The sequence below is a fragment of the Aphelocoma coerulescens genome, chromosome 19 (genome assembly GCF_041296385.1).
Source record: "Aphelocoma coerulescens isolate FSJ_1873_10779 chromosome 19, UR_Acoe_1.0, whole genome shotgun sequence".
Classification (NCBI taxonomy): Eukaryota; Metazoa; Chordata; class Aves; order Passeriformes; family Corvidae; genus Aphelocoma; species Aphelocoma coerulescens.
This window is the reverse complement of record NC_091032.1, coordinates 553,547-567,707: the sequence shown is the minus strand read 5'-3', so window position 1 is coordinate 567,707 and position 14,161 is coordinate 553,547. Positions and strand designations below refer to the sequence as shown.

Here is a 14,161-nt window from a genome sequence, read left to right as displayed (position 1 = left end):
GATATCTGGAAATTAAAGACCAAAGGCTCTGGTTTAACCTCCTTAAGCTTTGGGGGCTTGGGGTGGGAAAGGGGGTTTGTTAAACACTAGGTGAGGTATTGCTTGGTTTTAGGAGGGATACCACCTTCAGAAAAGTTTCATGAAGGGCAAGTTTCTGCGTTCGCTCCCTGGTTGTGAAGAACAGAGTGGCAACACAAATCCCTGAGAGGGTTCCTTGGGAAGGAGGATGTCAAGGCAGTCAACATAACAAACCTCCAGGACAGTGCCTGCAAACTCAGGGTTTCCATGGGAGCCAAGAGCTCTGACCACGCTCAGGTTGGACATGCAATCGAAAGGGAACTCTTAACTTATTAATTACAGCTCTCAAGGGTTTTCATCTGCTCTTGTGGTCTTCTGTAGCTTGATGGTAAAAGCCCTGAGCAAATGTTCATTGCTCTGTTTTAGGGGTTCTTCCTGTGAAGGGGGGAGCTGGGAACTTAATGTGATGATGGCACAATTATTGCAAGTTTTGGAGAGGACCTGGCTTTCCCCCAGGAGCGGGGAGGAGCGTTCAGCAGAGCCGTGTGTTCCCAGCCACGTTTCAAGGGTCAGTGCTGCAGGGCCTGGCACGAGATCCTCCTCGTTGCTTGTGAGGAGGCTGCTGGGGAAACTGGGCTTGGTTTGGGTGAGTCAAGAGAATAAATCCTGGTGCTTCCTTGTCCTCTCAAACCTGCTGGTGGTTTCAGTCGTAGCTTTCTCACATACATGCGTTTATGTGGGTTACTAAAAGAGGCTTCATTTTATTCCCATGGAAGAAAACTACCCTTGGAGAAAACAGGCTCTCCTAGAAATTTTGCCAGTGGTGAACAGTGGCACTTGAGCTCTGGCCTGGGGTCTGCCTCCAGCCAGCAGCACATGGTTCCAGAGGTGAGGAGCCTCAGCCAGAGCTGGAAGTGTGGCTGTCGCAGGGCTGTGAACCCCAGTAGTGTTACAGGACAGTTACAGGGCATGTGATCACCTGGAATAACAGCTGTATTTTTTGCTTTCAGACACTGTTTCTATTGACTGTCTGCCCCAGGAGAGATTCCAGATCCTTGCAGGCAGGCACCACTTTAGATGCCCAAGGTGTCCTGGCTGCCCTTTACCAAGGACTATAGTTCTCCCCATCCACCCTGTCCTCTGGCTACAGGAACATGCCTCAGAAACCTTAGGACTCCTAAAGTAATACCAAATCGGTATGTTTATGCACCTGTGTAAAAGAATAATAGTTATATTTATAATAACAACAGGGCTGAAGTTGTGTTGCTGCTGTTTGGTTGAAATTATTTTAAAATACCCACATGTTGAGTGCCAGGACATGGGTGCTTGGGAAAGCCCTGAGCTTGGCTGGGAAAAGCTGTAGTGGGGTGGAGAGGGGAAGTGGCAGGACTTTATCTTTGGATTTCAGGGCCTTCTGGTGCATTTGGGTCACATCTCTCAGGTTTTTTCTGCAGTCACAAAGATTGTCTTTCAGAAAAAACTGGCGTCAGAGACTCCCCGACTTGATGGGAGTTAAAGGTGAGTTCTCCTGGTGCATAATGAGAATGGAGTGTTTGCACAGAGACCAGTTTAGACAGCACTTCTCCGGCCTGGAGACTTGGGATGTGACCTCAGCAGTGCAAGCACTGTTTCCTTGAAGCTGCCGCCTTCCTGAGACTGAGTTGAAGTCAGTGCACGGTGTGGAGGGAGGCACCAGGGCTGCCAGGGCAGCATGAGAGGGAGCCCAGTGCCCACACATCCCTCCCTCCGGAGCTGCAGGGCCCCCAGGAGCCGGCAGGAGCCTGGACTGCAGCTGGGATGGGTCCATCTGCACTGCTTTGGGTAGGGACCAGGCAATTGTGTGTACTTGAATAAAGGCTTAATTGTGACTTGAAATGTCCCAACTGCCTTTTTAAAGAAAAGCAAACAAAGCTGGAGAACAACAGGCTGGAGTTACTGGGAACTTTGGAAATGTTTGCCAAAGCTGTGCTTCCTGTCTGTGTCAGTCCGATGGTTATGGAGTTCAGCTTGGAGCCTCGCTTTGAATTCCTTCTCTGCCAGCTTGGGATGAAAGGCCTGGAGGGTGGGCATAGCACGGGGGTAGCAGGGCTCTCTCGGTCCGTGGATCCTCCATGTCCCTCTCTGCGGCTGCCTCGGGCTGGCAGGGATGGGGAATGATGGCAGCGCCTCCGCCAGGCCCCGCTCCTGTCCCCACTCCTGTCCCCGCTCCTGCCGGCGGCTTCGGAACATGGAGGAGGAGAAGAGGCAGACGCTGACCTGGCAGGGGACTATCCCCGGGGTGCTGCTGCCACCTGGTGCCACCGGCTGCCCCAGCCCCGGGGCTGCAGCACCGGCAAAGCCACAGCCCTGGGAGGAGAGGGGGGATGAGCTGGGAAACTCCTGCCTGGTCCTAGTTCTGCTTCCTTCACCGTCACTGTGTTCCCCTTGAAACTCCGATTTCACTGTCATTAATGTAAAGAGCAGAGTCAGCTGGCAGGCAGGCAGGCTGCTGAAATTAATTATGCTTAAAATCATTGCAGAGATGGATAGTAGTGCTCGTTAGGGGTCTGGCAAAGCGCAGAGCTCTGCTCTCTTCCCTCATTATCCCGTACACCTTGATGGCATCTGGGTGACACTGCTGGACCCTCCAGCTGGGGTCTGTCAGAATCTGCCTGTGTACCCCTATCTCACAGAATCACAGAATGCCTGGGTTGAAAGAGACCTTAAAGATCATTTTGTTCCATCTTGCAAGTGATATAAGCTGTTTTCTGGCTCCTCTGGATCTATCTCCTGACTCCTGGCTGAGCAAGATGTGGCAGAGGAAAGGATGGGACAGACAAAATGCTGCTGGGGACATGGTCCTGCAGCTTGGATGCACCATAAGGATCTCCCCCTTCCCTGTTTCTTCACTCTTCTGCAAAACAAGTTGTCATTAGACTGCTTTTTTAGTCCCCAGGCTAAGCTGTCCCCTGAGCCCGACATAGAGGTGGCTGGCAGGTCTTGGCTCCAGGTGCATCCCTGGCCCAGCCTATCAAGTTCAGCATTTTTTGAATTCTGGTGGTGTTTTCCTCCCCCAAGCTCTGGTCTTGTTTGCCTGTTTCCCCCCCCAGCTCTCTCCACACCCTATTCTACATTCCTGCATCCTTCCGTCCATGGCTTCCACTGTTCCTTCCACCCACAGCAGGCCTCATTTCTACACTGTTCAGCAGCACGAACCCCCAAACTGCCTGTACCCCAGTGCTGCTCCTGCCCCGGTGACCCCTGCTCAGCTCAGTGGCCCCTGTTCCCACCAGCAGCTCTGCCCCAGGTCTGCACTGCTCTTCCCAAGCTCTGTGATCCCCAGCCCATCTCTCCTCTCACATACTTCCTTTTCCAAAATTTCTCCTGTTTGCTCTCCCTTTTGGCAGTGGTGCATCCAGGGCAGCTCTGGGATCTGGGCCTGCCCACAGCCGTGCGGGCTCAGGGCTTGTGGCAGCGCTACTCTGGACTTTGCCAAACCAGGGCTTTGCTTGTATTGGGTATTAAGCCTGTGGCTGCTCCAGGCACACCTCTGATTTCTCCAGCCTTCTTTCCTCTTCTTTTTTACTGCAGAGGACCTTGTTTCTTTAGAGGGGAAAGGACAAAATACGGTGTCAGCATCCCCACCTGCCTCTCTGCATTCCTTCTGGCACTCTGCTCCTTTCCCTGTACCAGGCACAAGTTCTCCTCCAGTTTGTCCTCTCCTCTCTGCCTCTGTGCTGTCTGTTCCTCCCTATTGCACTATTCCTCTTCCCCCTTGCTCAGTTTCTCACCTGCCTCTCAGTCTTTCCCCATGCCATGTACTTTCTGCCCCGTTAAAAGCAAAGCTCACCTCTGCTCCTACTCACCTCCTGTGCCTAATTTTTTTTCCCCACTTCCAGGGTAAGTCCCTTGGACACAGCCCAGTCAAAGTGAAGTCCCTCATCTCCTCAGCCTGGAACTGCTGCTGCAAAAACCCTGAGCTTGGCAAAATCTCCACGTTATTCTCCCCTCCTTCACCATTTGGAAGGTTTGACTCCGTGGCAGTTGTGCTCCTGAAACCCTGAACTCGCTCTGCCCATTCTCTCCTTTGCTCTGCTGCTCCTCCTGCATTTCCTTGGGGATTTGCTGTCCCAGCAGGGCTCTGGTTTCTGTCCTGTTGCTCTGTGTAACCTTATCCTCACATGCATCCCCTGCTCTCCTTTGCAGCTGGCACAGGCATATTCTGTCCCTCTCCCCCTGTGCCTGGCTGTCAGTCACAGGCCTGGATAATCTGTCCCTGTGTTCCCTGTGTCCCTCCGTGGCTGATCCCGGCCTCCAGCATCCCCCCGGTACAGCTGTATGGGCTTGCCCTGGGAATGGGCACGAGGACCAGCCCAGCACTGGCCACATGTGGGTGTGTTTTTGAGGGCTTTTCTCCTGTAGAATGGTGCAGTCAGGAGCATTCCTGGCTATGGCAGCTTTCCCTAAACCCTGCAGTCCTGCAAAGAGCTGATTGATGTGTCCTGGCCTGAGCTCTTGGGAACAATCCCACATTTGAAACCTAGCTGTTCCCACCTGGAATGCAACTGGAGCCTCATCAGCCTTCAAAGAGGTCACGATTGCTTTTAAATATGAAATGCTTTCAAGATACTTTAATCATGACCTGACTCGTCAGTTGGACAACCAGGAAGGGTTTGCAAGCTGTGACCTTCTCCTGGTGGCTGTGGGTGAGGCGGGGTGGGATGTGGTTCTCTGTCATGGGCTGAGTGAGGCCATGGCCGTGCCTTGCTCTGTGTTGGCCTGGGACCGTCCCCTGGGACTCAGGATGGGCCGTGCGGTGCGATGGCAGGTGGCCCCCTCCCCTGGGGTAATTCCTCTTGCCCTCCCCACATCTCCCAGGTAGGATAACTTTGAACATGAGACTCAGTCTGTGACCCTGAGTCCCTGATCCTGAGAAGAGCAACTGGAGGTTGGGGTGTGCCGAGGGCACCGAGGGCAGCTCTGCTTACCCAGAGCCTGCGGAGATTCATGTATTCAGACCTGGACTGAAAACAACCATTTAATGAAGTTTAAAATGCTCCAAGCAACAAAAAGGACAACTTTTCCCATAAGCTTGATGGAATTTATTCCATTCTGAAACTTCATCTACCAGTAATTGGTTTGAGATCTGTCCTTGTCAGGGACTGATACTTTGCATAAATAGTGCAGTATGTTGAAGAATTCTTTTATTATCTTCGGATTTTTAAGCTGCATAGGTGAGCTGGTTTTGATTTGGATCAGTACGTGGGATTGGTCTTCCTGCTCCAGGTGTGCTGGCTGAGCTCTGGCAGTTGTAGCCATGGTCCCAGCAGTGCTGGGGACAGAAGTGCCACCAATCTGTCACCTCTGCCATCACTGCTGTTAGATATTTTTGCAGTAGACTTTTGCCAGTCTCTGTTGAACAGCTCATGTGGAGGTGCCTGTGAGATCCTCTAAGCTGCACTTTCAGCAGCCCTTCATCCGTGGGTAATTCTGCATCTTGGAATTCAGCCCTTCCCCCTGGTTAGACCATAAATTATGATCCCTTCATGCTGCAGAGCAATCTGAATACTTTGGCAACTCATCACCATCATCTGGTATTGCTGTGACATTCCTGGGCTCTGGTAGCCTGATCTTTTCTTTTTAATAGTTATTCAGCAGCAAAGGAGTTTTGTTGTTGAAGAGCAGCTGGTCGTGGCCTTCATTAGAAACAGCCCTCTGAGCTGTAATTTTGTTTAAAATAACAAAGGCCGGCCCATACAATTTGCTTTGCATGTAACTGTGGGGTCTGACAATTATATTTTTAGCCTCTAATTAGTCGGGAGGCTTGAGATGGCTGTTTCTGTTTCGTTTGGGATCACAGTAAGGCTAATAGGTTTCCTGTTTTTTTCCTTCTAACATCTCCTGTATAATATTGGACTTGTTCTTCCCCTTTAAGTGCACCAGGACCAACTCCACAATTTTAGCTGAAGTTAAAGCAAAAATCTCTGCCTGGGGCAGATGCTGAGCGCAGAGAACTCCGCTCCAACTGCAAACAATTGCTGGAGTTTTATGAGCAATTAAAATCGAGTCTCCTAGCAGGGAGCGAGGAGGTGCCAGGGGCCACCCACCTCGCCTGGGGCACCCACAACATCCCTGCAGCCGGGAAGCCTTAGCCAGCTCTTGCTCCCTTTCCCAGCTTTCCAAAGCTCCATGTGTGTATGTGCCCCGATGGGCATCCTCCCTCCTTCCCACAGGATCTCTGCTCTGTGTTGTGCTGGGAGGAGCGGGTGCTGTTCCTCATTATTCCGTGTTCCCTGCGCTCGGCTCACCATTCCTCGTTATTCTGTGTTCCCTGTGCCCAGCTCACTGTTGTTAATCCCACTGTGCTGGAGGCAGGACTCCCAGCTTTTTTCAGAGGTTCCCGTAAATCCGCAGCCCTGTGCTTTCATGGCACCTCCATGAGAGCTGGGGAGGCGGAGGGAGAGGAAGTGATTCTCCTGGGTTTTGAGAGCCCGGTTGTTTGTGTGGATTGCTGGGATTCCCAGTTCCTGTCGCATCCTGGCTGCAATTGCAGCTGAGAGGGGACCTGGGTGTTGCAGTCCAGAGCTGCAGTTTGGAAAAGGAACAGTCCTTTCGTGGTGTTTGTGACAGTCTGGCTGGGGCCAAGGCTGAGCATCCTGGAGGATGCAGGCAGAGCTTGGTCCTGGCCAGGTTGTTCCAGCAGCCTCTTCTGCCATCTGCAGGAAACGGGGACAGGGGTTTGCAGACACTGCTCCAGTCCCTGCCACTGTTCCACACCAGGAGGGGCAAAGATCCCTGCAGGCAGTATCGTGGTTGCATAAGGAAGTGTGGTGTGAGTCACATGAGCAGGAGGCTATGGGAGAGCAAATGAAGTGTTTTATGAGTGTTCTCAACTCTGACACAGCTTTATTATCTGCAGGCTTGGCTCCCAGATCGAGAGTTCCAGAGGAGGTTACAAGCTATAAAAATGCTCAAGAGGAGTGAGTTATTTTCTGTACTTCCCCCAGCCCAGGTGTGTCAGGTGGCATCACCTCACCAGCCCCACCAGCAGCACCAATGCTGTCCTGTGTCCCTCCAGCGAGCGATGGGGAGGGCAGGAAGCTGCTGGCCCCATGCTCTGGCCATGACTGCACAGCAGCAGAACAGCCTGAAGCTCTGGGCTTTGGGGTGACTTGGGGCTGAGAAAACTCAACATGAGCTGTCAGTGTGCACTGGCACCCAGAAACCAGTGACGGGACAAGGGGGAATGGGGTCAAACTGAGAGAGGAAAATTAGGTTGGATATATTGGGAAGGAATTCTTCTCTGTGAGGGTGAGGAGGCCCTGGCACAGGGTGCCCAGAGAAGCTGTGCCTGCCCCTGGATCCCTGCAAGTGTCCAGGGCCAGGCTGGACTTGGAGCAACCTGGTCTTGCCCATGGTAGGGGCTGGAACAAGATGAGCTTTAAAGTCCCTTGTAACCCAAAGCATTTTGTGATTCAGTGATTCCATCTGTGTGTGAAAGGCAATTGTTCTCTTTTATCTTCTTTCCAGTGCCATCCTTTTTGTCTTCGCATTCTCTGTCCCTGGTCCCCTCTTCATTTAATTCTGTAGCATCAGCCTCCACCTTGGCATAGCAGGTGGCCAACCCCAGCCCATCCCCTGTGACCAAGATTTTAAGGGGAGCTTCTGACCTGGATTTTGGGGTAATCCAGCCTCCTGCATGGGAAGCAGCTCCTTGAGCAGCTGCCAAACCTGACTTCCACAGGAGAAGTTGTTGGGTCCAGCCCAGAGAGGTGCTGGACAGCATTGCTGTGGGCAGCTGCCACCTCTTTCCCAAGGGCTAGAGACCCTGGGCTGGAAGCCACAGGGGCAGAGCCAGCAGCCAGCAGGACTTGGCAGCCTTTGCAAAGAGGAGGGCCATGGCCAGCCCTGAAACAGGGGGATGCATTTGAGGTGCCAGCACAGGAGCACGTGGAACTGCACTAGTGCTCGAGCGAGGCTGCCTCCTTGGGGTAAGGCTGCAGGTCCTCAGAGGTACAAGCAACACTTGGGGTTTTGTGGTATCTCCTGGCTTTTTCTCACCCCATAAATCCTCAGGAACCCCTTCAGCTTTGCCCCTGCTCCCACAGGAGGAGGAAGGCCCTGGGGACACAGGAGCAGCAGCATTCCAGCAGGCTGAGCTCATGGGGCCAGAGCCCCTTGCCTTCCTCTCGGGCAACTGGCTGTCCAGAGGAGCTGGGGGATGGGAGCGAGGAAGAACCTCCTCACCCATGACAAAGCCACAGAGTTTCAGTTTCTGGTCATTACTGACTTGTACAAGGAAGGAACTGAGGAGCTGCACTGGCCAGTAGCAGTGATTGGATGCATTGGCACAAAGCACACTGCAGGAACTGTACTCCTGTTGTTCAGTGTTGTCAATAACTCAAGTATCTTCAGATTCAGTGAAAAAAGCATATTTAACATTCTTCTTCCCCACAAACTAATTGTGCTTCTCGTGTCACTTGCAAGTCACTGGTTAGCAGTGACTCTCCTGGTGGCTCCTGCTGGAGGCTCTCCTCTGTGAAGGCTGATATGTGAGATCTTTTGCTAAGCAGTGGGAAAAAGGCTTTTACAGTTCAAAAGGGCCAGACTGATCTGGGTTTGAAGGGTGATAGTGCAGTATTTGGCTTCTTCTGTTTTCATAGAAAATTTGATTCCCAGTGTGGGGGTTTTTTTCATAGTTTCCTGGAACTTGGTGGTCTGCTTTTAAATATGACAGAACGGTTTGGGTTGGAAGGGACCTTCCAGCCTGTCTCATTCCAGCCCCTCTGCCAGGGCAGGGACACCTTCCACTGTCCCAGGCTACTCCAAGCCCCAATGTCCACCCTGGCCTTGGGCACTGCCAGGGATCCAGGGGCAGCCCCAGCTGCTCTGGGCACCCTGTGCCAGGGCCTGCCCACCCTCGCAGGGAACAATTCCTTCCCAATATCCCATCCAGCCCTGCCCTCTGGCACTGGGAAGCCATTCCCTGTGTCCTGTCCCTCCATTCCTTGCCCCAGTCCCCCTCCAGCTCTCCTGGAGCCCCTTTAGGCCCTGCAAGGGGCTCTGAGCTCTCCCTGGAGCCTTCTCCTCTCCAGGTGAGCCTCCCCAGCTCTCCCAGCCTGGCTCCAGAGAAGAGGCGCTCCAGCCCTGGGAGCAGCTCCATGGCCCCATAAAGATAAGAATTAAATACAGAGATATATTGCACAAGTCTGGAGTCCTTTCTGACCTCCCATTCCTTTCTCCTGTCCTTTCCTATTGAGTGCATGGTGGGATGTGAGAGATGAACTGAAAGGCCACGGATAAGGATTCCAACCTGGGCACGGCAGCAGCAGGGTGGGAGCAGATGTGTCATGGTGGGAATCACATCTCAACAATGACTCCTCAGTGCTGGCATTCAGCTTGGCCTTCTGACATGTGGGTGTCAAACCTGACTTAATTCTGGGCTGGGAAGGAAATCCCTGAGCGAAGGAAAGCCTTGGGCAGGTATTCAAAGCTCTTCTGTAGCCAACAAAATTCCCGAGTGGCGGAAGGAGGGGGATTCCCAGCTGGGGTGTGTTGTGTGAGATGTTTAGATAATCTTCAGTTGCACGTTTGTTGGCATTTGTATTTCAACTGAGGAGGAAAAAGGTTAAAATTAATGGTGGCAAAATTTATGGAAGACCTTGAGCATTCCCAGAGCTCTGATGTGCTACAGGGGACTGGCAGAAATCAGGCTTGGTTGGTGAGCTCTGAGCCATCCTTGAGCTACACCAAAATACTGAAGATCCCTGCTTAAAATATCACTGTATTTAAAAAACATTGGGACACACATGTGCAGATTTCTGTGCTGCTTCACAGAATCCCAGAATGGTTTGGGTCAGAAGGGCCCTTAAAGGCCATCCAGTGCCACCCTGCCATGGGCAGGGACACCTTCCACTGTCCCAGGCTGCTCCAAGCCCTGTCCAGCCTGGCCTTGGGCACTGCCAGGCCAGTGAGAGGCTGCTCAGGCAGGTCAGTGGTACCAGGACAGGAGTGCCCAGGGCTCAGCCCATCCCTGGTCCCAGTGTTTAATTGTGGATAATTCCATCCCCTGTGTGGGGCTGGAAGAGCAAAGCAGAGGCAAAATGTGGGCAGATGAGAAAGATGTTGGTGATCCACTGATTTTGTATTGGAGACACCGGAAAACCTTGAGGAAGGGTCTCTTCCTCCATGGAGCTCCCAGGATCACCTGTGGGACCATCTGGTCCTATTGGGAAAGATCTTCTTGGAGCAGGACCTTGTTCAAGTCTTGCTGCTTGGCTTTTCCCTTCCTACAAATACCTCCTGTGACCTCCCTCGAGTGGGGAACTGCTGGTTTTTCCTGGTACTTGGAGTGTTTGCATCCTGCCCCACCTCCCAGGCATGACCAGATTGGATTTTAGAGGTGTTTTCCTCCCACGACCACAGCAATTTTCTCCAAACACTCAAGTTCCCTGTGAAGCATCTTCCACAGGTCCTTGAACCACAATGACCAAGTCTGTCTTCCTTCAGCTCCCTCCTGTGGGCTTTGTACCTGTGGGGCACCGGCTGCTGTGTGCTTATGTGACAAGTCCTGGGTGCTGTGTTAGTGAGTGACTGAAAGGATTTGGTGTCTCCCCATGATGCTGAATCTGATTTCCAGCAGCTCCTGGAAAGGGCACGAAGCAGAGGTTGGCAGGGATAGGTACAGACAGGGCATTGGCCTCAGGGCTCTTGATTTTTTTCCCCTCTATGTTCACACTGGAGTACCATTCCTGTAAATTAAACTTCTAAACTAAGTTCCTGTAGGCTAAACTTCTGCTCTGGGTTGTCTCCTCTTCGCTGCAGGTGAGACTTGTGGAGGAACAAGAAGAGACTGAGCTGTGATTGAACCAGAAGGCTTTGGACGGTGTCTGAGGATGGTGAGTCCATGTCCTCTCTACAGGATGGACCCTGAGGGGCTGGAGCGTGTCCAGGGAAGGGAACGGAGCTGGGAAGGGCCTGGAGCCCCAGGAGCAGCTGAGGGAGCTGGGAAAGGGGCTCAGCCTGGAGCAAAGGAGGCTCAGGGGGGACCTTGTGGCTCTGCACAAGTCCCTGACAGGAGGGGGCAGCCGGGGGGGTCGGGCTCTGCTGCCAGGGAATAGGGACAGGAGGAGAGGGAACGGCCTCAGGCTGGGCCAGGGGAGGCTCAGGGTGGGCAGCAGCAGGAATTTCCCCATGGAAAGGGTGCTCAGGACTTGGCAAGGGCTGCCCAGGGCAGGGGTGAAGTCCCCATCCCTGGAGGGGTTTAACAGCCCTGTGGATGTGGCACTTGGGGACGTGGGGCAGTGGTGGCCTTGGCAGTGCTTTGGGCATGGTTGGACTCAGCGATCTCAGAGAGCTTTTCCAACCCAAATGATTCCATGATTCTGGTCTGCCTCTGTCCTCTGTGGGTGGTCTTGTTCTTTGTGTGTCCAAATTTTGTACTGCAGCTAAACGTAGAAGAAATACAAGAATGAGCAAGAAGGGTGGAACAGTATTGTGTATTATATGCAATAATGTAACAGAGAGGATTTATCACTGTCATCAAGATGCTGTTAATAGGATACGTTTACCCCTAAACCTCTTATTGGAATATATTGGGGGAAAAAGTAAATAAGACTGGAACCTCCTTCTGTCTCTCTGGACTACTGACATAGTCATCCAGTTTTTGTGGCTTACTGATTTACTTTTTCTTTAAATCTTACTGCTGGGGTTTCTCATTGTGTTCCTCTGTCGCCTCTCAGTGAAGGATTTCACACCATGTTAATAACAGCTCTGGTGCCACCAAAGGAGCAGAAATTTCACAAGAATTAGTCACAGAAAAATGTGGTAGAAAAGAATCTGAACCACAGCCAAAGCAGCCAGATTGCTGATAAACTCGGATAAAGGGCCTCTAATGCCTCCGGCAAGAAATAACCCAAAATACAAGGGATCTGCTGGGAGGAAAAAAGCTGGAGACTGGGAATGTTGAAAGATATGCTGAGAGTGTCCTGAGGGGGGTAGTTTGAAGAGGGGTGATCTGCATGTGGGCTGTGGGTGGGCAGAGCCTGAACTTGCTGCAGTGACATGGATCAGCACCAGCTCCGTGTTGTTGTGGGGGACAGAGTGCTGAGGAGAACAGCAGAGACACACAAAGGGCTGGAAATTCAGATCGAGGACATGAAAATTTAGGTTAAACATGTTAAAAAAAAAAAAAGATAAAAATCTGGCAGAGTGCTCGAGGAAATGGTGACGTCTCCTGAGGGATTGTCCCCGATGTGTTTTGTTAACAACTGGAATAGGAAAGGAAACGTGCTCTCTGCATTAGCTGAACTCTCAGCTCAAGTAGTTACACACACAGCATTTTTGCTGTAGTCCCTGTCCTTGTGCTCCTGGCGCTGCCTCAAGATCTCCTGTGCTTCCCGCTGGAAGAGCTGATCCCCACGTGAAGGGTGAAGAACTTGCTCTGGGGTGGAGACGTGAACGTCCTCACCTGTCATAACCTGATAAAGGATCTCACACTTCAGCTTGGAGCTGCCCTGGTGCCGCATTGGAGGTGTAAAACCCAACAGCTTCTCTGGGTGGGACTGAGTTGAGAGGGATGCAGATGTACCCAGATATGAATGAAAAAAAAGGGAACAAACGCATGGAAAATGCATCAAAAATCCCTGCAGGAAACACGGAGAAGGCCAGGCTGGGCCCCCTGAGGACAAGGCTGGTCAGACATTGAAATGACAGGGCCCAGTGAATGCTGCAGGGGAGCGTGGCTCAAGTGTGTGCCCTCACCTGGCAGGACCTGCAGCTCAGGGACTTGGTATTGCAGAAACTATTTACTGATGTTTTATGCGCCCTTGTTAGGTTTTCCTTCCATGAATTCCTCAGGCTTTCAAAAACCAGGTGAAGATTGGCAGTTGTGTCAGAGCTGTGCTGCTGAGCACCTCTTGCTTTGTTTTGGAACCAGCCCAGTGTTGTTTTGGGTGGTTCTTGTATTGGGAATAACAATAAGGTGTGGTGCTGCCTGTGAGCATCTCCTGTCCTTCAGGACTTTGTAGATCTCCACACATTCCCCTTGGACATCTGAAGAGCTCTAGTCTTTTAAATTCTCTGCAGCGAAGCCACCTTTAGTTCTCATCGCCCCTCCCTGGACCTGTTTTGGGGTTTTTTTGAGTGCACAGACTGGAATTTTTGATTTACTAAAACATAGAAGCTTTTCCCTGTACTCCTTTCCTGTGTCTGGACAGACCTTACCCTGCCATGGCCCTGCCCACCCTTAGGTGTAATCATTGTTTGGTTTCTTCTACATGAGAGGGTTTCCTGCTCCTTATGAGTACCCAAAGATTACTTTTACTGTTTCAAAGGACCTTCTGAAAAGGTTGTTTTATATTTTATTAAAATGCTCCTGTGATTTTTTGAAAATTATTTTTTCATTTTGGAAAAAATAAAGCAACCAACAAAAGTGCCCTCCCCCCCAATTTCACCCACTATTTTGGGAAGAGACTGTGGGCTTTTTGTCTCCCATGACAAGGGAGAGAAAGTGACTTGTAATTGCAAGCTGTAGAAATAAACACTTACTTCTACCTCCTTACTTGAGCTTCTGTCAGCAGCTGAAGGCAGAGGGCTTCTGGAAGCTCCTGTAGCCTCCTTGGAGTCCTTCTGTGACCTCTCTGGAGGGCTGTGGCTCCCGAGTTAGACACAGGGAGGGCTGGAGGTGGGCTGTGGGTTAAGGGCTGCCTCAGGGCTGGCTGGAATCCCTGTTCCCTGCAGGTATGCTGAGTGCTTTCTTAACACCCTGCGCTCCCTGCAGGCTGAGGCCACAGCCCCCGTGCCCTCTGGTTAGCAAGGGCTCCCCCAAAAGCTTTGCCTCTACTCAGCAGCACCCCAGATGTGCCTCACCAGCTGCTCTCCCCTTCCTGCTGCTCCAGGTGCTTGGTCAAGTGTCAACAGCTTGGATTGCACTGCTCTTCCCATTTTTCCCCAAAACAGCTGCTGATGGGAATGACCTTGAAAACAGCACTAGTGCTGGTTTAATCCTTAACTAATGGAGCCCTAACGAGCACCTTGGTACCTTAATACATTACTTAAAACTGGCAGGTGGGGTGGTGCAGGTGCTGTGCTGGCAGCTCAGTGCTCAGCTCCCACAGCAGCCTTCCCTCTCCTGACTGCTGGGATGCTGGCTCTGTAGGCATCT

The 14,161-nt window shown here is 51.9% G+C and overlaps 1 protein-coding gene across 2 annotated transcripts in view; it reads left to right on the top strand.

Moving 5' to 3' along the window:
- MTMR4 (myotubularin related protein 4) overlaps window positions 1–14,161 on the top strand; it is a 57,063-nt gene that overhangs the window by 10,067 nt on the left and 32,835 nt on the right. For both annotated transcript variants that reach the window (XM_069033680.1, XM_069033679.1), the window contains exon 2: window positions 10,822–10,895. In XM_069033680.1, the coding sequence (XP_068889781.1) occupies window positions 10,893–10,895 (3 nt within the window). In that variant the 5' untranslated portion in view covers window positions 10,822–10,892. The remainder of the gene's footprint in view (window positions 1–10,821; window positions 10,896–14,161) is intronic.